Here is a 24,793-nt window from a genome sequence, read left to right as displayed (position 1 = left end):
GTTCACACACTGGATCTGCAATTCAGCTGCAGCGGACACAACGGGGCAAGTTTTTTTGCAATCCCTCCGAATAAATTGGATACTATTTTTTATTTTACCAGTTAAAGCCCACAGAGCTATTATAGCTCTTTTTCAGAAGCGACGTGGCCACAAATGATAGCTCAAAGAAGTGGCTTATTACATAGAAATGTATAGCAACCAAATACTCTAAACGCATGTTTCTAAATGTGGAAAGATAAACCAGAAGACCCGGAGAAAATGTCACGGGGAGAACATGAAAACTCCAAATATACATGCGTTGGGGTCGGAATCGAACCTATGACCTCCTGCATACCAGACGGGGGAGTTAACATTCCGCCACCGCGGCAAAACATCATGTTAGTCAGTCAGCAGGTCGCTTGTGGTGAGGTAAAGTGTGGGTACTTCCATCTCTTCCAAGCCATTTGGCAAGTGTGGAGGAGTACACCAAAATACCCTATAGAAGGGGTTTCTAGAACTCCATCTAGTGAAGGCCCTTCCACTCGCAGTAGCGTGAGCAGGACACTTGCAGGGCTGTGCCTTTACCTTTATTATTTCACAACATTATAGAGAGTGTAAACAACTTTGTGACAGAACTTTCATATTTGCAAGCATGCATGCATTACTATTAAAAACACTTGTGTTATTTGCTGCTTGCTGTTCAAGCTTGCATACTTTAATCACAATTCTGAGGTACATTAATGAGTTAAATTGCTAGTCAATGTGATGTTGGTAGGTTTTCTGGGGCCACTGTTGAGTAATGATGTCTGGCAGATTTCCTGTGGTGGGCTAAAGAATGGGCGTAGCCTGCATGGAAAGGCTAAATGTCAAATGCCCTCCAATGGAACTGACCTGCACCTGCAAAGGAGTGTACGTAGGGCAAGCGTTCACCTACTTTACATTGTTTTTGTTATTCACAGAACAGTAGACATTAGCAGATTATGACATTTGCAGCTAAGGGAAAAAATATACTGTTTTATTATGCAAGCACATTATCGTTTTAGGGAAATTAGTGTGCAGTAACTGCTCAAGCATCGTAATTGACAACAGTGGGAGTGACTTTTCATTGAACGGTAATGAGACATGGGCACTCATGCACGCTCACCGTCAATGCATTTCCACAAATATAATTTTATGAAACAATAATTAACAAAAATAATATACGAGCAACATTTTGCAAACAAACAACTACGAGAATTAAAAAAGGAAACAAAGAGCCAATTTCTCGGAATGCTGATCTGTACTCCGCTTCTTCAAATTTTAAATGTGTTGGCTCGCACACAGCGGTGGCAGACGAACGCCGGCCTGTGAACATTCCAGTGTAAAGTGCAGTGTTTGTTGTAAATATGCATTCAATGGATTGGAATCACAGGCACAATTAAACGTGGTGTTTGCTTGCAATTATAACACAATTAATTGCGTACACCAGCCAGAGGGCTTTTGGTGGTTTGTATTACTAGGCAGAATAGGCTTGGGGTAAATTAAACTAACACTAAACTCTTCTTTATCTAAGGCCCACTGAGCTATGTAGCTTTTTTGCATAAGCGACCTGGCCACAAATGATAGCTCAACGAAGTGGATTATCACGTGCAAACTAATGGCAGTCAAATACTCTAAATGCATGTTTCTAAATGTGGAAGGAAAGACCGGAGGACCATGAGAAAAATCCACGAGACCATGGGGAGAACATGCAAACTCCAAATATGCAGGCGTCAGGGTCGGAATCGAACCCATGACCTCATGTATACCAGGCAAGGTAGTTCACAACTCGCCACCATGGCACCCCAAATACGTACACCTACCAGGTGCACACTGGTGCCTTATGTGAGAGGTAGGCAATAAATATCTAAGAACCCTCTGATGGGTTTTCGGGTTGTACCATGTGTCCAACGTTTCACTCCATGAGCTGGGAGCGTCTCCAGGAGCGCCGAATAGCACATGGTGGAACCCATCGGAGAGATGTGTGGCTCATCTGCGAAAACCTGCACAATGGTATCACAAAACCCTTTTCCCTTGAGTTAGTACGCTCCATAATTCATGCTCCTGCTCGTCGCAGCCAACGCTTGCGCTTGTTCCATTTTCCACACGCCACCCCCCATCACTCCCCACTCCTACTACGTGTATCGCCCGAGTTGTTCAATTGTGGAAATCTCCTTCCGCACACGGCAACGGCATCACTCGTCGAAACGCAAAACTAATTCCACTTTAAAAAGCCACATGACCGGATAATCTCATCTCATCTGCTGTATGCGAATAATTTCCTTGGCTGAGAGTAGAACTCTTCCTCACTCATCACAGGAGATCCCTACCCTGGTGAGCATAGGCGAGGATTTTCCATTTATTATGAGTTTGCCGTTTTAGCGCAGGGCCCGATTCCCCTGGGGCCCCAAAGTAGAACAGCTTCGGGCCTCTTACACTGTTCACCTCAATGATAAGCTCCGAGCAACAAGAGTAAGGCTTTCGCAAGCCATGCCGGTCAAGGCCTGATTAGTCGATCAGCAATCAGACCTGGCTGCTACTTAAGGGCCCTGTGCTCAGGATAGGTTGGGAAAGCACAGATCCACAGGCACAGCAGTGGTGAAAGTATAATCCATTGGGGGCCCTCAGCAGAAATGTATTTGGGGAGTCCCCCCCCCCTTCAATTTGTAAACTCCTGGTGAGGTGACAAAAAATATATAGACGACAAAAATACAGTGAGATAAGATAAATGTATGAGTGAGATAAGAAAAGAGAGATGCATTCAAGATAGAGGTGAGAGATGTTTTTCCGTTTCAAGTTAATTCTGTATTTTGTTTTACTTATTAGGATTTGAATCTGAACTGGTAATTTATGCACCCCTATTTTTGCATTAATCTGGGATGCATTTAGCTACTTGGGGCCCGAATCTTTTGCTTGGTTTTGCTTGTGCCTGGTGCCGCCACTTGTCTAGGTATGGGAGGAAGAGACCAGGGTGACCTCAATCCAGGACTGACATGTGCCTAGGGGGGAATGCTTTTATTATTACACTAATGTGTTACCACGATTTAGTATTTGCAGTTATTTTTCAAATCTGGGCCATATCACCAATCTATTGCTATTTAGGGGCTGTAAAAGTGTGCTCTGTCGAGGCCAAGTGGCAGTTGCTGAATGCAGCCATCACACCCTTAGAATTTGCTGTTTCAGTAAAAACACATTCACCTTCCAGCTCCGATATTGTGACACACAGCGTATGTGACAATGCATTAGAATAATTTAAATCCACTGTATAATAGATAAAGATGCAGCCCTGCAACTCCACTCGAGGAAGATCTAGAGGGCCACTCAAAATGGTATGTTTAGCTTACTTTTAAAACACTGCCCAGATATCCTGGAAGAGGTGGGAGTACTCACACTTTACCCCAAAACGTGTGACCTATCAATCAACTGCGTCCTCTGTTGGATATACAAAAAAAACATGCATCGGTGCGGATGAATCTTTGGGGCTGCCGAATATGGGGACCCAATGCCAACTGAGGGCGTAAGTAAGCAATGAAGCTTACATATTAGGGGTAATACAATATTTGACATAAAATAAAATACTCTGATCATATAAAACTGATGATAATTAATTGTACTGTATGGTACTCTTCTATATTATCAAGGCCATTTAGACTATCACACACAGCAACACAATAAAACAGAACTTGGATTCATAAAGCATCTCGATTCAGCTGTATATTGTGTTTTGATGCTGAACAAGAGATGATAGGCATTGCATTGGTGGTTGGGGTTGGAGAAAGTGAGCGGTGTAGTGGGAGTTTAGCTGTGAAAGGATAACAAAGCCCACGATGCAATCAAAATTTGATCACATTTGGGATAGAGAGAAAAGCCAGCAATAAGCAGAGCACAATAGTATAGCACTGTACTCTTTATGTTACGTGTGTACAGCGCGCCAGTTGAAACAATGGTGCAAATTTCTAAAATTACCCTGCATCTGTCGACCAAGCATTATATAAATTGGTTCACCACAGTTTGCCAATCGGCAGGTCGCGCGTGATACGGCAAAGTTTGGGGACTCTCACTTATTCTAAGACGTCCAGCCAGTGTTGAAGAATGAACCAAATAAATCCCGCGAGGGGCTCTCCAGAGCTCCCTCTAGTGGCTGCCTTTCTGCCAGCATTGGCGTGAGCAGGAAATTGCAGGGCTGCACCTTAACCTGTCACTTTTACCATCGTTAAACAAGCAAACTCTGCATTAGCGTTTTAACAATTATGACTTGTACGTGCCACAACAGTCCATGCCTCTTATACACACTCCACTTCCACCGACGTACACTATGACGGAATATGAATTATGTCATCTGCAACCCTCAGTAATTGTTTATGCCTTGCCGCTGCCGTCTGTTAAGTCATCGCTGTTCAGAGTTTTTTTGGTCTTTTTTTGTGAAGGGGAATCTTTGATCTTCCGGCAGGCATACATGTCCCCCGTGTATTTGGTCTCAGCGGTGGTGGAAATTCTGTTTGTTTAAAATTGAAATTTCATGTGGGGCGATTGTCCCAAGTCACAAAAGGCTCAACAGTCGCCCCTAAAAGCATGACCCGCAAGGACACGCAGACCTACCAGCTGTGTACACTCAGGGACACACTGGGGTGAGTCAAAGCAGAGGTGTGAAGAGAGACCCTTTTTGGAAGACAGGGTTAGTGTTTTATTTATTGCTCATACCTATGCATACGCGTTGGAGGCAGCAGCCAGAACACTGAACTCATTTTCACCTGGATTTAATCAACTTGGTCTTGTGCGGCTGATAAATAAAACAAGGAGCAGACAACAATTACCTGCAAATTAAATATATCGCTCTGCGTTGATGAATTGGGAGTTACATATAGACATTATCGTACCCTAATTAATAAACACAGCCCCAGTAGTTTTCAGAGCCAATCATCATGCCTCCCCAAGGACCATCATTCCATGTTGACTACAGTAGAAGCATTTGCTTAAATAGTATCCTTGAAATACCGGGATAATTCAGGGGTAGGGTCACACGAACGGCAGAAGGGCCTCCAATACGCGGAGCTCTGGAGAGCCCTTCCAGAGTGTATTTGGCCTACTTTCCCAAGCTGAAAAGACGTATTTCAAGAGATGGCAGTAACCACACAATACCCCACCACACGCGACCTGCTTACTGCGGTGTACCCGTATACCGTGTACTGTGCTGCTGTGTGGACTTTCCAGTTCAGTTATCACACGCCACTTATGTTTGTCGTGGCCGGGAATCAAACTCAGGTTGCCGGGTTCGTTTTACAGAACGCTAAGGCACTGCTGCACCCCACAGAAAGGCATCTGTTAATATATCAGTTTACTCTTAAAATTTCTATGCAGAAAACACGATAGTGTCCAGAATGCAAACATTTGTGATAACACTTTAACACAACCATTATTTTCCAATGAAATACCACATGTGACTAAAACTCTTAATTTATTAAAATGGTACTCAGCATTGATCAATCAGCCAACAAACACTCTCGGGGAGGAACGTTTGCCAGCAGTGATGTGAATAAATAACTTTCGGGCTGCATCTTTAGCTTTCAAATTACCGAAAACACTTCCAAAATGTGTTTTTGGCTCAATCTATCGCTCACCCTTACGCGTACAATAGTGCCTGGATTCTGAAATTAAAGCTACAATATATACAGTTAAGAATCCTAATACCAGTATATTTTTTTGAAGGTATGTTTGTGATGTAGCTCACTGTGCAAGTGTATATTGGCAGCCACAAGAGTCACAGCACACGTTGTTCAAGAGGCCAGCTCTGTGCTGGCCTCTTGAACAAGAGTCACAGCACACGTTGTTCAAGAGGCCAGCTCTGTGCGAGTTTATGAAAAAGTTCTCGATAGCTCATCGGATTCCTTCAGGACAAATGATTCTGATTTTGAATAAAACACAAGAATATACGAATGAAATGCAGCTGATTATACTTATTACACAATTTTCTTAAAATGGCCAATTTTATAAATTGTATTACTTGACTATTGAGATGGAATTCATCTGTTTCTTTGGCAAATTCATTAAAACCTGCAGGCGATATGAAACACAATTTTACGAATGCACGTTTAGGACTACTGTACAGTACAAACAAAAGAGTGACGCACAATATTGACTCGTCTGTCAAACTTATATTGTGTAAAATATTAACTATACACATCTGTCAATAACATTGGCTTCAAAGTAAAAGTATGTAATCAGCGACGTTTTAGGCAATAGCCCTTCTTTATAGCATAATTTGTACTTGTGCACCACTCCTAATGCTGCAGCTTCACCAATTACTGTCAAAGTATATCTCTGTACTGTAGTCATAAAGTATAGCAACGTATAAGGTAATTATCCTAGCTTAAAATAAATGATTGACCTATTTATAGATTACACAGTACAGTACACAGTAGCAGTTTATATATAATGCCTTTGTGTAAAAGGTCAAAGTGTTACTCTGCTCAAAGTAGAAATGCCTATCCATGAGCCAGGAGGGGAAATTCCACATTCATATGGTGGGAGCCAGTCCCTCCACAGAATGCAGTTCATGAGAGATGATTAATATTGAGAATGGTAACATTTAGAACAAAATGCTGTTCGGTAGTCAAACATACATTTATTAAAACTACCAAACGTATGGGTTTAGCCGGTAAAGTGCCAGTGCTTTCAAAATAGCTGCTCCAGGTGTCACAATGCTTTTGTGAAAAATTGGGATTTTTGGCCGCATACTTGAGTTATGGTTGGCAGTGGAGAAGGCATTGGCCGATGAGTGATGGGTGTGGTCAGCATCACCAGGAGACATTGTGAGCGGGGCTAGTGGCTGGGTGGACGTTTGAAAAGTGGGAAGAACTGACAGGAGAGGGGCTGCCAGCTGAACACGTGCCCTGGTTGAGCCTTCAAGACATTTGGTAGCTTTAACGTTTATTTACTTTCAAATGGCCCCATTATGTACGCTTAGTTCTTGCCCACAATATATATTAATGCACTTTGGTGATTGTTTAACCAGCTATGAGTAAGAAGTGTATGAATCTTGCTCAAATCTGCCATCCAGGGTTTTTTTGCAGTTATTCGTGCAAATCATCAATCTTAAAGACCGGTTAACCCAAAGGTGACTTCTAGAACTGTATTATTTTGAAAAACAAACGTGTGTAAATCACGTATCACTCCAGTACAGTATTATGAATAATTGTTCGTGTATTAGTTGAGCATTAAAATGCATTTGTAAATACAATTCACCATATGAACCTTATGGCGGGACCCCGGGGTCCCATAAGCCCCCGGCTCTCGCATAAACTGCGCTGCGACGTCATTTTATGTCTGTTGAAGGCGAACGACACGGCAATCTATTTCTCTCGACGAGCTCTACACGATGCGCTTATCAAAGTTTAGAAGTGTTGTTTATTTTGCGCATTCGTCCTCGCTGCGCTTGGACATGAAATGACTACAGAACGATCCGCGCCGGGTAAGTCACGGCGTTTATGTGCGCGGTGGGACGGTGTCGCCAAAATAAATACATTAATTACCATTTTGACTTCCGTTTACATCGGGACCCCGGGGTCTCGCCATAAGGTTCATTTGCCCGACATTTGGTTAAGTGACTGCATAACCATAACCTTCAAGTCCATGTGACATCCCAAACAATAACACATTTTAGCCTCCTAGTTTATTGGCCTTCCAAACAAACACATGTGCTCACCAGCAGAATTTGTTTAAACACAGACCCTGGACTAGTTTAATTTTACGGGGTCTCATCAGCAGTCAGGCATGCAAAGCAAAAACTGCTGATGTACCAATGTCATTGGTCAGTGCCCTGCAATGGGCCGTCGGCGCAAACAAACCCAATATAGTATAACATTAATTAATGTATCACAGAGCGCTGCTGATGATCACCAGAAGAGAGAACCCGTCCGAAGATTTGTGTGCTTAAAGAAATGCTGTTGCTTAACTTTGGTATGTAAGTCAATAAAGCCCAGAGAATTAAACAAGCCGGTATTTTCGTACGAGTGTAGCGGTGGTGCTAGCGGTGGTACTGATACTGCGCTATAAACCCAGCAACCGAGGTTTGATTCCCGGGCAACGGCTACCATCAGTGGCGAGCGACATCAGAATCGGCCGTGGAAGTCCCCTTGACCAGCCCGCACTGACCAGCGTGGTCACGACGACTGTCTGGGCGGAGACGACGACGAGGAGGAGGCCTGCGATCTTCTCCCGCTCGCCGTGTCGGCAGAGTGCGCTAACCACTGCGCCACCGCTCCTCTCATTGACGGGTGGCAGTGTTGTCATACGCGCATCGCCTACGTGTGCGCTGTAGCAATGTGCATGGAACTGAGTGCATCGGTGTATGCGAATGTCCTCACCGATGCACACGCGTGCATCATCTAACGGTGTAATGATGCATTGTAGTGGAGGCCGTGGTGTAGCGGTTCGCGCGCTGCGCTGTACCCCAAACCCTGCGATCCGAGTTCCATTCCAGCTCACGGCCACCTACACGTGACGATTATCTGAACAGGTTATGGGAATCTCCAAGGTCGACTCAGCCTCAAGTAGGTACCTGGTGAGGTGTGTAAACATCGCCCTTGGGGAGACAAAGGTGGCCGGGCGTGGTCCTGACTACCCATCCTCTTGCGTGCCGTTCCGGCCTTCATAGGTGCTCGCAAACAGCACTTGCCCCAACAGTCTATTACGGCTATACTGGGGGATCTTTGTGTGTGTGTCAGTGCATGCATTCATGCACACACGTGTATGTATGCAATGGCAGTGTATGTCAGTGCATGTGCAAGTGTCTATAAGTGCATGCACGTGTACGTACGCACACTGTACATGTTAAATAAATAATAAACGATGTCAATGTCAGCAGCAGCACATGCGCACACACAATAGGCTAGGAGGTATCACACATTCACATTACTCGACTTATAACGCACACATTAATACTACAGCGGTATTACATATAGAGAGAGCCACTATATTATAAGCAGCACAGCAATACCAGAGCCTTGTAACCGCTATAATGTAAATACAATTGTGATGCGGGTGCACGTATCTCACCTTGTGGTAAACGATCATATTCGGGGGATCATCAATCGCAGCAGCAGCGGTAGTAGCTTCTGTGCTTGAGTTGTACCCTGCTCCTGCTCCTCCTCCACTGCTTCCTTCTGCCATAGCTCCACCTCTATTTATAGAGCGTGCTGCTACCACACTACTACCGTACACTGTTGTATACCCACGGTGTGTATGTAGGCAATTGTGGTACGAACGGGGGTTTTGTCACAAGATGTACAAATCTATGGCAATCGCGAACGCGATGCCAAGGTAACAACAACGTTGAGACTTAGAAAGACACTAGGGGGGCCATAGACCCAGATGAGGGTTCGAGGTAAGGCATTAATACAGAACACAGTTACCGCTTGACCAATTGTTTGAATCGTACAATGCAAATGTATTATAAACAGTAGGGTACAATACTGCGTTTACTCCATGTAAATGTATTGTAATGTATATGACACATGCACAGTCAAGGTCTATGCAGTATATGTGGTACACACACGGCATGTAGACACAGACAGTATGTGCACATTAGTCACATTGGGCTTGTGCCGTGTACACATAGACCACAATCGTCGTGTCTTATAGACTGCACATGGAAATGGAGTTACATTTACATGCACAAATCACATCGCTCTGTGCAGTATATAATGACACTACTTTTCATGCAGTGCATTAGCTATTCTGTTCGTAATATTTATATATCGTGCAAGTAATACTATAACTCCAGTATATGCAATGTGTACATTAAGTTATATGTACATATATACACAATTAAACAGCGCATTTATGTACACACTATTTACGGTACAATAGCATTCACCCGATGACGATATTGTTTAGGTACAATTATCCTACCACCACTCAATCATTGCAGTATTTTAATGCATGGAAAAAATATCTACGAGTGGATAACACCAACAAAACGCACACTCAATGAATACAACCGAGTACTACGAGACAAATCGTGAGATAATAAATAACACAAACTTATTACATGAAGATGAGCGCATGGATGTTCCTCTTCGCTTGGGTCTTGTGGCTCATTTGCTTCAACCTGCTCTGTTGCCACTCTCCCGCCTATAGCAGCAGCAGCAGCCAGGAGGCTATCCCTGCCTTCATAGCGAACATACACAGAGGATTAGGCTGCACTGATGCAGACATGTAATGCGTTATACACACACATAAGCTACACTTGTTCCTGAGAGATTGACCTCTACAAAATGCTGGTCCAGATGTATACAGCGGCATAAAACTATCAACAAGTCCCGGGGATGTTGAGCCTCATATCTTGAATATAAAAAATATAGACAATGCTGGTTCTGTTTAATATGCTCTAGACTACGCCGTTACAAGACATGCGTGCTATTCCGACCGCACACATACGTTATTATCCTGCTGAATTATTACTCTTTGCAGGTGAATGGGCTATGTTGCTACTTATGTGTACACTGCACAGATTAAAGTATGCTACGCTCCTGAGATATATACACCTAGATACAGTATGCTATGGAAACTCCAATACAAACACGACGTATATGCTATTCATATAAAAATCTTTTAATTCTGTAACCTCAGCTCACGCTATGTTGCAGCTGCTGTAACCACAGACACGCATAATAGCAGGCTATGCTCAGTGTGGTGCCCTTGACACGTAGACTGTATGTGCTGTGCTGATTTATAATGCTGCTGCTAAGTGGAGTGTTGATGAGCTGATTGCAGGCAGTGTGGCTCTCTCTGTGTGCGTGCGGTGCTGGGGCGATCAGAGAGAGTCAGGAATGACGTGGGCCCCATCCCTCCCTTCACCCCCCCCCCTGCCGGTTGGAACTGTGACGCACACAGGCTCAGGGATGGGCATACACGTGGGTTGTGCGCACATGCCTCCGTGTGTGTGCATCTTCTCACGGCGTGGTGCTCGCTCACAGCACTTGCCCCAACAGTCTGTTAAGACTATACAGGGGAACTTGGTCTTTGTTCTCACGGCCAACATGAGTGACGATTATCTGAACCGGTCCTGAGCCCCCCATAGGTCGACTTAGCCTCAATTGATTACTTGGTGTGGAGTGTAAACATCGCCATTAGGGAAACAAAGGCGGTCGGACGTGGTGCTGGCCACCCACCCCTCATGTATCGTGCTGGCCTTCATAAATTATCGAAATAACACTTTCCCCAACATGTGCGGATTAATAGGGATTTGTTTGTTTTTGTGTGTGTCCTCCCTGTGGGTGCACATTGTGTTCGCCAAGTGCTTTATGTGCAGTGTATGTACTTGTGTAGTGTTATATTCTTGGGTCTTTTGGTAAAGTAACGTAGATAGGTTCAAAGAAAATGAAAAAGAACAAAAAACGACGACGTTTCGATCGCAACACAAGCGGTCGTCTTCAGGAAAAGGGGGGGTTAGCTTCCAAGGCAAACTGTTTATAAGGATTTTAAATGGGCGTTGCCCAAATGTCAGCAGCCAGTGATAATGTAAGTGGTGGGCAGCTAACCCGACGGTGGTTGGTTTTCCACCAATCAAAGGGCTGCCAGGTGAAAATGAGCATGTTAAGAGAGATTAGCATGTTAATGGGAGATCGAAGAGCCGCAACCAAGGGGTCGGCGCGCGAAGTGACTGTGTTGGTGTGAACCCTGTGAAAGCGCAAGTTTGAAATGGGCATAAAGCACAACTCACATCGGAAGGTAGTAGGATGGGAGCATCATAGCCAATTATGACTTAAACTGGTTAATAACGTCCTTCCAATGATTGCTCAGTTTTTACCCATCTTCTTGGTTGAAATGGTGTCTATATATATGGATGGCTTCATGAACGAATCTTTGTTGATAGCCAGTGGGCTTCCAAAGTACCTTCGTCTTAGCGAAATCAATTTCGTGTGAGCCCACCGCATTAAAACAATGATCAGCCACGGCTGAGGTATTGGTCCTACTGTGTTTCAGATATGCCTTATGTTCACGAACACGGTCCGAGACATGTCGCTTAGTTTCCCCAATGTAACTATTGCTGCAGACACAGCTTAGTTTGTAGACGCCGGGGTATTGCATGTCAGGGATCACATCCTGCACAGATGGGATCAGATCACGAATTTTATTTACTGTGTTAAATCGAACCTGGATCTTGTGTTTGCTCATGATTTTCGAAAAATTTTAGTGACCCCTCCTATGTATGGCAAGGTGATGGTTTTGATTGGGTCCTCAGATGGTTCTTTCCCAACGGTTGGGGTGGTGGGAGTCAGGTTTTAGGTAGGCATCAGTATGGGTGGCTTTCCAACAGGGTTATGACTCAACTAAATTCCAACAGGGCAACTACATAACAAGGTCTGTCAGTAACGTACTGGCGACCATCCCATCTCGTATGCAACAAACGACCCAGAGTGAAGACCGGAGAGCGAGGACCGAAGACCGTAGAACGCGCCGACCTCCCACAGAGAGCCTCAATCGCTCTCAGGACCCCGGCTTTATGCCGCTCAGCGTGGCCTTGCCCCGCCCTCGGTCATGCCCCCTTCTAGATCTCTCCAGAAGCTTTTCGGCCCTTATCACGTGTCCTCCGAGCCCCCTTTCAGGCCCCCTCGCTACCCTGTCCCGGTCACGTGCCCTCTCGGGTTCACACAAAGTATCACATCCTCACTTGCTCTTTCTTCGACCCTCACCAGAACTATGCCCCCTATGGCCCGCTTCCATGTCAGCCGTATTCTGGTGGCAGAGAGACTCCCGACGTGCATTTCCACTCTCGTGACAGTAGTTGGCGCTAACGACATTGTGACCCCTTTTATGCCACTACACTTGTATATGCCCAGTTAAGACCTTGATAGAGTACTCGCTAACACCACTTGCCCCAACAGCCTATGTAGTCTACACAGGGGTTCTTTGTTTTGTGCTTGCTCCAAATGCATATCAAACCGAGGCAGAGAAAATGTGCCCAAATAAGGGGCCATCCATTTAGTATGTACACATGGAGGGGTGGTTAACTCAAATGTGTACGCTTGCGTATGTCCCTCATCACTGTTGATGGCCCTGCACCATTGGTGAAAATGTCATGTGCTCATGACAATCGAACAGATAGTGGCACTCATCTGATAGACATCGAAAATAGAACATTATAATTACTTAAATGTGGGCGATCTAACCCAAAAAAACCTCTATTGTCCTATGGATGGACTGGCCCTGTCAAAAAATTGGGATTTTTTTATTATTTGCTCAGTATTACCAGTACTAAATTTTCACTACTCAATGTTTAAACGTCAGGGCTCTTGCGTTTTAAAAAGGTGTTTTAAATATAGAATTTATATTTACTCATATTCTTGGTTCTTTCGGTAAAGTTACGTAGAAGGGAAACAATAAAATAATAAAAATATAAAACAATATTTTTATTATTTTATTGTTTCCCTTCTAATAAAAATATAAAACAATATTTTTATTATTTTATTGTTTCGCTTCTACGTGACTTTACCGAAAGAACCAAGAATATGAATTCCTGCAGTCACGAAAGCTTTCAATCAAAATTCTATTTACTCGTTAATTTATTATTTCCTCTATTTATTTTAATCAGGGCTAAGAGATCCTTGAGATATATTTCTTAGAAATTAATCCAGGATAAATACATGTAAAAATATAACAGCGTGAAAATATAACTACTGTACTGCCTATGAAGTAAAAGTTATCACTGCACGGCATTTTTAATATGAGTTAAATTATATAAGGGTTCCTCTTCATTGGCAATGCATATACACTAAAGGTTTTAGTTTTTTCTAACGTTCCCTTTTCCGGAAGTATCTTTAATTATATTTGCTTGTAAATATAATGGGTTTTTTTAATACTTTAATGCTGTCCATTCTGTACTTTGCCTTGAGATTACGTGGTGTGTTTTAATACCATGCAAAACCAAGATTTTTTGTATATAAAATATAAGAATTAGGATGCCAAACATACGGCTCTGGATTTTGTACACGTGAAGTGTTGAACATGGAGGCACACACTTCGACTTAGAGGCAACACTTTTATTACACGGCCCCAACACGGCTACTACTTAAACGTTACAGCGATCACAATTAACTAGACCCCAACGGGGTAACTACATAACTGGGTGAGTCAGCTAACACGCTGCCTGACCCACGATGCCGAGCGCGAAGACTGAAGACCGCAGACCGAAGAGACGTAGCATGACAGGATGATTCCAGGAGACAGCCAAGAACACTCTCGGGACTGCCCCTTTATGCTCCTGAGCGTGGCCTCACTCCGCCTTCGGCCACGCCCCCTTCGAGACCTTTCCCGAAGAATCTCGACCGAGCATCACGTGTCCCTCAAGCCCCCTCGGAGCCCCCCCTCACTACCCTCTCCTGGTCATGTGCCCTCTCGGGTTCACCCAGACTACCATGTCCTGACTTACCCTCTCTCAGGCCGCCACCAGGACTATACCCCCTAGGGCCCGTTCGCATGCCGCACTCACTCTGGTCCCAGAGAGAGGTTCCAGGCACACAGTAACACTCTTATGACAGTGCCTGGGGCTAACACCATAGTGACACCCTTAACGTCAATACGTATAATTTATCCACTGTGGCTGTACAATTGTCTCAGTTGTCTGCAAGAGGTGTCTGCCATTGACTAGAACTTGACTCTGCAGCATTATGAAATTTGACCTATATGCAGTAATAATATATGAGATGCTACCGTGGTTGTAATGGTGAGTACACCATACTTGTAATCTAGAGGTTGTCGGTTCAATTCGACCTCCTGGCAGTTGAAACAAATATCCAGGTTTCTTAGCCCCCACCCCGGACCCCCCCCCCGGCCCCTTTGTCCACTCAGAAGTATAATTAGGCACACTATAGTCGAACGGCAGGTCGCCCGTGGTGGGGTAAAGTGTGGGTACTCTCACCTAGTCCAAGATCTCTGGTAGCGTGGAAGATTAGCCCATATAAAATGCGGGTACTCCATCCGGCAGTGAATGAACAAGACATTTAAGAGGTGCAGTTTTACCGTCTTATCAGCGCTCTTGTAACGGCTTGCCACGTTACGGCACCACTATAGAACCTATCATTGTGATTGTTACAGATGAGGAGGGTAATGAGTCTGTAAAATTGAACATGTAGCAAATTGGTCACAAATATCATAGTGAATTGAATAATGGTCAATTTAGAAAAGATGTTTCTATGGTTGACCACATGCATACAGACAAATGATTATCAAATATCATTACGCCTATGAAAAAGCATATGATGCAGTGGAAACTGGTTAAGTCTTCCAAACTTTCACAAAACAAGGGCTTCATAAAATATAGATAAGTATCAAAAAGTTTGTAATCATGGAAATTCTACACAAAGATCACGTATATAAATTAATCAAATACACATCAGAAAAGGAGCCAGACAAAGAGATATGCTCTCATCAAGGCTATTTACACATTCATTGGAAAACATTGGATTAGATGAATAGACATGAATGGAAAAAGGAGTGACCATCTGAGATTTGTTGACGACATCGTCATTACCACCACGAATAGAAGTGAATGACAGGAAATTAGGGAATAACCGAACAATGGCTGCAAAGTGGAGCTAAAATATGATGGAAACAAAAGTCGTGTTAAACAAGCAAGCCGGATAAAAGGAAGTATATGTTGTCGGGACACAACTGGAAAAACAACTGGATGTGTATACCTAGGGCAAATATTGACTGCATGAACGTGATTACATAAAGAGGTAAATGAGGGCAGAATGAAGCACTTTTGGAAAATTGCATTTGATCGTGAAAAGCAATGCACCAATGTGCCACAACAAGAACGTTTTCAATCAGTGCATGTGACCTGCTATGCCGTGGGTTTGAAAACATGGACCGTGACTAAGCAAGTTGAACAAAAGATAAAAAAGTGACCAAAGAAGTTTGGAGAGGTGCATGCTTGAATGTACACTGAGAGATAGAAAGAAGAACACGTGGATTTGAGAACAAATGCAAATTACTGACATGTTATTCACTGTGAAGAAAAGGGCAGGACACATCACGAGAAGGGATGGTGGCCATGAGATGAGGCTGGTGATGGAATGGCAGCCAAAGAAGGAAATATGCTTGGGAGGAAGACCACCCAGAAGATGGAGTGATGAAATAAGCTCATGTGCAGGAGCAAGACAAATTGTGGTATGTCGTTGGACTGTGAGGAGAGGTGATTATGTGAAAAGGCCTTCATCCAGCAGTGACTAAATCATGGTTGATGATGACATTGATTTTATATATACTGTCATTTAAATTAGAAGGGTCCTCCCTCCTTCAAGATGTGTGCTATTTTCTATAATCTCAACTGCAGAACTCAGACCGAAACCTTCAACACTCATAAATCACCCTGCTAAGGGCATCTGACACAATGCTTCCTTTAAGGCCAACACATTTTAGCTCCTTAAATTAATGCAGTATGTCTAATTTATGAATTCACTCGGGGCGTCGTCACCATCTATCGTTTTTCTGACTCACGGGAGGCTTTGGTTTCAGATACTTCTCACCAGAATAACCTTCAGGGATAACTGGCAGCTGTGTCTAAGCCTGGAGAAGAAATTAAAGCAATGAGAAAGAACTGCAGTAACATGGCCCTTAGCATATCTTTATTTTTTTTACCTATAAAAGGCATGTCTGTGTGTGGCCGACACTTGCGAAGGTTTTGGCTCGCGAACCGTGGGGTTAACGTGTAAAAAAAGTACGCAGGTAGCACGCCATAAGCCCCGTGGTGAGCCAGCGCTATTCCGATTTCGCGTCCGTTACCTTTAAACTACTTTAATTAGAAATTTAGTGCTGTTTTGAGTTATTTATTTATAACGTCGTGCCTCCGAGCACGCGCCAAAGCACGCGCCTTGTGCATGCTCGCCCCTACCAAGTCACACGTGGGGGGGGAGGGGGAAATTCTCATTCGTGTGGACACTGTGCAAGGTAACGCACACAGATGTACAGCTCCCTTCAAACTTTATTACCATGACTCATTACTATTCCTGTTATGAACTATTTTATGGCAGGGATTAACCAATTTTGATGACAGTTACCCTAAGTAACACAATTTTTCTGCCTGAGTACTTAGTGCTAAAACTCGATTCGAAGCTTGCAGGAATTACTCTTTGGTTTTTTAGGTTAAGTCACGAAGAAAGAAAATAAATTAAATAATAATAGAATACGACGTTTCGATTGCAACATAAGCAAAAATCATCAGGTACATATACTTAATGCTACTTTTAAATTGTTATATACAAAATGCCTGTTATTCCCCACAAACTTTGCTTTAGCGAGCACGTCTTTATGTGAGGGAATGACACTTATGCACACGTTTTCTCTTTGAAAATAGGTAAATTTCTAAATATCACTGTCCTGCTCACAAAAAAACAAGTTTGAGGTTAAGCATAGCCTTGTTCTGTACTTTTGAGGCATCAGCAGCCGCGTAATATCACTGCACAGGGGCAAACCAATAAACAAACTCATTGCTATTACGTCTTCATTCTAACATTTACACTTGAGCAGTGACGTTCTGTCAGTTACGCTTCATTGGTGCGCGTCTCGTCATAGTTACAGGTAGGATAAGATGATTTATTAGTGCGCGTCTCGTCATAGTTACAGGTAGGATAAGATGATTTATTAGTGCGCATCTAGTCATAGTTACAGGTAGGTTAAGATGATTTATTAGTGCGCGTCTCGTTATAGTTACAGGTAGGATAAGATGATTTATTAGTGGGCATCTAGTCATAGTTACAGGTAAGTTAAGATGATTTATTAGTGCGCGTCTCGTTATAGTTACAGGTAGGATAAGATGATTTATTAGTGCGCATCTAGTCATAGTTACAGGTAGGTTAAGATGATTTATTAGTTCGCGTCTCGTCATAGTTACAGGTAGGATAAGATGATTTATTAGTGCGCGTCTCGTCATAGTTACAGGTAGGATAAGATGATTTATTAGTGCGCGTCTCGTCATAGTTACAGGTAGGATAAGATGATTTATTAGTGCGCGTCTCGTCATAGTTACAGGTAGGATAAGATGATTTATTAGTGCGCGTCTCGTCATAGTTACAGGTAGGATAAGATGATTTATTAGTGCGCGTCTCGTCATAGTTACAGGTAGGATAAGATGATTTATTAGTGCGCGTCTCGTCATAGTTACAGGTAGGATAAGATGATTTATTACTACGCGTCTCGTCATAGTTACAGGTAGGATAAGATGATTTATTAGTGCGCGTCTCGTTATAGTTACAGGTAGGTTAAGATGATTTATTAGTGCGCGTCTCGTCATAGTTACAGGTAGGATAAGATGATTTATTAGTGCGCGTCTCGTCATAGTTACAGGTAGGATAAGATTATTTATTAGTGCGCGTCTCGTCATAGTTACAGGTAGGATAAGATGATTTATTAGTGCGCGTCTCGTCATAGTTACAGGTAGGATAAGATGATTTATTAGTGCGCGTCTCGTCATAGTTACAGGTAGGATAAGATGATTTATTAGTGGGCATCTCGTGATAGTTACAGGTAGGATAAGATGATTTATTAGTGCGCATCTCGTCATAGTTACAGGTAGGATAAGATGATTTATTAGTGCGCGTCTCGTCATAGTTACAGGTAGGATAAGATGATTTATTAGTGCGCGTCTCGTCATAGTTACAGGTAGGATAAGATGATTTATTAGTGCGCGTCTCGTCATAGTTACAGGTAGGATAAGATGATTTATTACTACGCGTCTCGTCATAGTTACAGGTAGGATAAGATGATTTATTAGTGCGCGTCTCGTTATAGTTACAGGTAGGTTAAGATGATTTATTAGTGCGCGTCTCGTCATAGTTACAGGTAGGATAAGATGATTTATTAGTGCGCGTCTCGTCATAGTTACAGGTAGGATAAGATGATTTATTAGTGCGCGTCTCGTCATAGTTACAGGTAGGATAAGATGATTTATTAGTGCGCGTCTCGTCATAGTTACAGGTAGGATAAGATGATTTATTAGTGCGCGTCTCGTCATAGTTACAGGTAGGATAAGATGATTTATTAGTGGGCATCTCGTGATAGTTACAGGTAGGATAAGATGATTTATTAGTGCACGTCTCGTGATAGTTACAGGTAGGTTAAGATGATTTATTAGTGCGCGTCTCGTCATAGTTACAGGTAGAATAAGATGATTTATTAGTGCACGTCTCGTGATAGTTACAGGTAGGTTAAGATGATTTATTAGTGCGCGTCTCGTTATAGTTACAGGTAGGATAAGATTATTTATTAGTGCGCATCTAGTCATAGTTACAGGTAGGATAAGATGATTTATTATTCGTTAACTTTCAATTATTTGCCGCTTTTGCTCGCTGCAAATATTTGCACTAAAATGGCGGAACACCCTCGTCGCCGCTCTTAATTACTCTTAATTACTTACTTATTTTACACGCCGCTCTTAATTACTTACTTATTTTACACGCCACTCTTAATTACTTATTTTACACGCGTGCATTTCCCCTCTCCCTTGCTTCTTTCGATAAAGTCACATACATAGAAAACTATTATTTAAAAACTTACTTAGCAACTATATAAGTAATATTGTGTGTGCATACGTCGATGTGTGCGTGTGAACGTCGATGTGTGCGTGTGAGTCCATATATGTGTGTGCATTGTGTGTGTGTATAAGTCGCTGTGTGTGTGTAAGTCGATATGTCTGTGTATAATTAGATGTTTGTGTGTGTGAATCTATGTGTGTCAGTCGATGTGTGTGTACTTAGATGTGTGCGTGTAAGTTGATGTGTATGTGTCAGTCGCTATGTGTGTGCGTGTGTAGTTGATGTGTGTCTGTGTGTGAGTCTGTGTCTAAGTCGATGTGCGTGTGTGTGTGTAAGTCCATGTATTTGTGTGTGTAAGTCGCTGTGTGTGTGTAAGTCCATGTATGTGTGTGACTATGTGTGTGTGTGTGAGTCGCTGTGTGTGTGTAAGTCGATATGTTTGTGTGCAAGTCGATGTGTGTGTGGCTCTATGGGCGTGTGTTAGTCTATGTGTGTGTGTGTATGTGAATCTATGTGTGTCAGTCGATGTGTGTGTACGTCGATGTGTGTGTAAGTCCATGTGTGTGTGTTAGTCCATATGTGTGTGTAAGTCCATATGTGTGTGTGTACGTCTATGTATGTGTATGTTTAAGTCGATGTGTGTGTGCGTAAGTCCATGTGTGTGTGTGTAAGTTGATATGTGTGTGTCTCGGTGGTGTAGCGGTAAGCGCGCTGCACCACGAACCCGGCGACCCGAGTTTGATTCCCGCTTATGGCCAACACCGGTGACGATTAGCTAACCTGATCCTGTGCCTCCCCTACGTATAATCAGCTTCAAATGAGAATCTGCTGCGATGTGTAGTAAACATCGCCAGCAGGGACTAACAAAAAATATTTTTTTTGTTACACTACATTGTATTCTCCTAAACACGTAAAATGTATACACAAATACTTTATACATACATTACACTTTTCTGTATGTGTGAATGTATGTTATGTTTTTAAGAGCAGTTTTGAAATATATTTTTCGCCCGGGCAACACCGGGTACTTCCTGCTAGTTGTAAATACACGAGTTACGTCTAGTCAAGGTCTACCCCTGCTGAAATTAAAATTGGGGCAGTGGTCATCACAGCAGCAGCAACCATGGGGCATAGACTCTCTTGCATGGGTTGGATAATAGCAACCTATAGCGAGGAAATTGCTACATTGCATTTGCTGTGGATTGCTTCAATGCTTCCGTAAAAAAACAGGAATAAAATTAGAGTTCGCATGCCAGGCTTGTGAAGGTCATACTGGGCAGATGTGGTGTGAGAATTGCAGATTAAATTGAATGTGTACCATTATTGTCGAGGTAGATTAAATCCCGGAGGTTCTTTGGTGGGATTGGCGATCAGCTGCTTGTTGGCTATATTGGTGCTCACCCAAATTTGTCACCATTTCTCTGAGCTAAGCCCTGAATTTACAAGGGCTCTTGCTGTCTTCAATAACAATTTGGCGCAGCTCCCAGTATCGCTTGTGGACGTCCACTGTATATTTCTCAAACAGTGGCACAGCCTCACCACGTGGTAATTATTGTACCGACTTCGGCAGGACGCTGATGATGGTGATGGATGCTGCATTCGCCCTGGCTGGGATTTTAACCCGCAGTCTCCTCCCAGTCATAATTCCAAATGATTTTCATTTATCCAGGACATATGTGAAGTCATCAGCAAATAAATTGCAATCAAGCCCTGTGACACGCAATATTGTTTATATGGTGTGAAAACACAATGTATTTCAGACTCATAACTTACACGTCCACGTCACCAATTTGAACTTTTATTTATTAGGAAGGCCATGTTTGCTTTGGTGTGACAAACACGTAGAGTTGTGCGCACTAACCTAAATAAATACAATACTGTACACACAAGCTAAGAAAGCTTTGCAGTATTGGCTTATTCTTATATACAGCGCGGAATTTTTCTTTATTTCTACTCGCGCTGTTATCGTCGCGGCCTACAGAAAGTGCCTCTTGAGCATCATCACCTGACTACAGGGACAACAGCTGACCACCAGACACTTTTCACGTGTGTGGGGTTGTGTGTGTTTTCGGTGGCCATTGCATAAAGACACGTGCTATTTTTACAAGCTGCCAATTTCAGTGCCATCGAAACGGCCGCATCATTACTGTGAATCAATGAAGGTCAAAACTCTTGAGCCCAACCCAAGATTAATGCATAAGTATGAGGAAAAAATAATTAGATGTGCCATGTGTAGTGGTGCGCACACACACACATACACCTGCCATACAAAAAACCTGGAGATAGGGTTTGTGAATCATGCAAAAAATAGAGTTGGGATGTGCACAACATGACCTGCAGAGCAATGATGTGTTGCTTGTCGGAGGCAGTACAGCAAATTTGCTCTCTGGAGTTTTGAGTGTTGTCCTGAGTAGTTTCTCCAGGCACTACAATTTCATCCCACTTGTGAGAATACTATAAAAGGGAAGCTGTCATACATCCAGACCCTTATGAAAATGAGTTAACATTTTACTTAATTATGCTTTTATGTAATACAAACGCCTGTTACAGTTATATTAAATTTAGGCGCCGATGACTAAATCGTGAGAAATGTGCCCAATTTGATCATATCTCAGAGCATGGATAGTGCTTGGATGGGTGACTGACGTGCATAAAGAGCTAAGGTCAAGGTTCGGTGGATCGGGTACGGCACTGGGGTGGATTGAATCATGCCTACATGGTTGTTCACAGTTCATCAAGCTGGATGACAAAGAGTCATTGCCTATGCCGTGCCTAGTTGGCATACCACAGAGGTCCTTCCTCCGGCCCTTACTGTTTTCAAATGTCTCTCCAATCGCTGCTGTCATCTCATCGCATGACATCAACTTCTATCAATATGCTGACAATACGCAATTTTACAACACAGTGAAGTCAAAGTTATATATGGAGAGCCTCGGTAACCTCGAAGATTGCAGGCGAGCGGTGCACGTGTGGTTTGCACGAAACGAGATGCTGTTTAAACCAGGAAAATCGGAGATTCTGCTGGTTGGCACTCGGGCTCAGCGAACACATTTGTGGGAGGATTAGGTTTGGCGGTCGCAGACTCCAGGATTCAATTTTATATTCCTCTAAAGAACCTTGGCACCATACGCGACCAGGACTGTTTATGGCTTCCAGTTGCTGAACGAATACATAAGGTCTCGCTCATTACACACAAAGTGCTTGCGACAAATGAACCACAATACTTTGCTGATCTCCTCAAGGAGCATAAACCATCATACAAACTCCAGTCATCCTCGCAGCAGCTTTTAGCAAACCATTGGACAAAGAAGGTCACTGCTTTCAGATGTACTTCTGCAGCTGTCTGGAACGCTCTTCCTTCCAATATTAGGAAGCCGCTGGAGCTATGCATTTTAAATTCTAAATTGAAATCGACTTACACACACAGTTTAGTTTGTTGTCCTTCCCCCGCACATCCAATTAGCACGGTTGGCTATGTACGATTTGAAATAAATTCAACATACATACATAACACAGTTGTGGCAGCCTGCCGCGGGGCTACATTGTGAACAAAGTGCACTTTGCTAATATCCAATGTCTCTGCTCCACGCCTTCACCAACCTACCGGCATGGTGAAGTATGGGACCAACAATCATCGGCACAGCATAGTGTAGTGAGGTCCTTGTCCAGCAATGAATTGAAAAAGGGGCTCTACAAGTGCATGTACAAATGTAGGAACTACGTGAGGTGTTCTCTTTAATTAAAAACAGTCTAAATAGCGTGGTGCCCGTGCTATCCCAGGGCTCACCAAGCCCCGCTAGGGCTGGTACTACACCCACCTACGGAGTGAACACGATGACGGTGCATCGCACGCCACGGCCCTCCCGAATGTCACCACACATTCAAGCGTATTGGCCCATAAATAATGTATATTTAGAATTAATAAAACTTTGTTCTCCATGACAAAAAAATTATGTACAGTGATTGTAATCCAGCATTGCCTCAGTTTCTGCTGAAAGTCCAATTACGGGTTTGATTAAAAAAAAACAGTTGAATCCAATTAAAGCACTTAATCCAAATCGTGATTTTATTGTTCTCGTTTGAAAAGGCATTCTTATATGTGTAGTGTCTCGAAATTACTCACACAGACACGGAGTAACAGGTCACCTGCTTATACTTTATTAATCCTACTCTCGCACCCGTTGTAGGCACTCCTATGACTGCCTTCCACTGTCACCACACACTCTGCTTCTCCTACTACCCACTCTCATCTACTCCGCACCTCACCTACTGCGCACCTCACCGACTCTCTCCTATCTCGCCGCTGCCCTCTCCTATGCTGCCCCGTATCTACTCACCCGTCTGTCCCGGGCCGGCGACGGCATGAGGGACGAGGTCCCATTGACGGCTCGAGCGGCAGCGGCGAGATGTCTTTTCTCTTGCTCCCCGAACAACTCAACTTTGCTCATGCACACTCCCACTTATATACCCCTCCTCATTCCGAGTCCTCACGTGCTCCCCACTTAAGCTGTCGCTTCCATGGCACCTCCCGCACTCCTTAATCCCTAATCATCACCCCCATCTCCCGTCTCTCCGGCGCCAACCTCCTGCCACAGCTCGCACACCTGCTCGCCCTAGATTGTACCTGCTTCTCCCTTTAATTGCTCACAGCTTTCCGGCGCCAAGCTCATGCTCCAACGTGCACACCTGCTCGTCCTCAATTGCACCCGCTCAACTGCGCGCACTGCGACATCTCTACTCTACATCATCCCCCCCCCCCCCCCCCCCCCCGTGAATAAAAGCACAACCGTCCCAGCTGTCAATTCTACGTGCTTGTGTACGCATGTGTATGGCCGAACTGCTAATTAATAAAGTAATCATAAGCGTCTTCTGGTCCAACACCAATGGGGACTAGGCTCTAAGAAAAGCTGTCTCGGGTGTGGACCAATCAAATTCAAAGACAGTGCATATTATTATCAGAGTTGTCTTTTTTGTTTGCATTTTGACTGCTTGTGGTGTGGTTATTGCAAACATGATGCCTTGAATAAAGCTGTCAGTTTTTGTGTCAGTTAAAAGGGTAAAACCTATTCCAATAAATAGTAACGACAGTAATGTGAAGGCGGGAACAGTCCTTCCGATTAATGAAACATGACATGTCGTGAGCGAGTGCGTGCGGCAGGTTCGTCACCGGGGTCAGAGCTGGTATCACTCAGGATTGAGGAATGGTCTGACGGGTCAGTAGAGCGAGGCTTCTTCCCCACCGCAGGGGAAACAGTATGACT

The 24,793-nt window shown here is 43.5% G+C and overlaps 1 protein-coding gene across 4 annotated transcripts in view; it reads right to left on the bottom strand.

Annotated features, from left to right (window-relative positions):
- The window catches only part of LOC116948262 (regulator of G-protein signaling 7), a 130,677-nt gene extending 106,697 nt beyond the window's left edge, over positions 1-23,980 (bottom strand). The window contains exons 1-2 of one of the 4 annotated variants that reach the window (XM_032964754.2): positions 10,046-10,833; positions 9,052-9,524 (exon numbers count right to left, since the gene is read on the bottom strand). In XM_032964754.2, the coding sequence (XP_032820645.1) occupies positions 9,052-9,165 (114 nt within the window). In that variant the 5' untranslated portion in view covers positions 9,166-9,524; positions 10,046-10,833. Of the gene's footprint in view, positions 1-8,148; positions 8,852-9,051; positions 10,834-23,869 lie in introns of those variants that run through there. The other 3 variants (XM_032964755.2, XM_076071407.1, XM_076071406.1) reach the window with 3 other exon arrangements.
- Between the last annotated feature and the right edge of the window lie 813 nt (positions 23,981-24,793).

Source organism: Petromyzon marinus, chromosome 33, assembly GCF_048934315.1.
Source record: "Petromyzon marinus isolate PM22_M1 ecotype Great Lakes invasive population chromosome 33, UKy_Petmar_22M1.pri1.0, whole genome shotgun sequence".
In the NCBI taxonomy this organism is placed as follows: Eukaryota; Metazoa; Chordata; class Hyperoartia; order Petromyzontiformes; family Petromyzontidae; genus Petromyzon; species Petromyzon marinus.
Note: the sequence above shows the minus strand (reverse complement) of the source record. Positions and strands in the feature narration are given on the sequence as shown.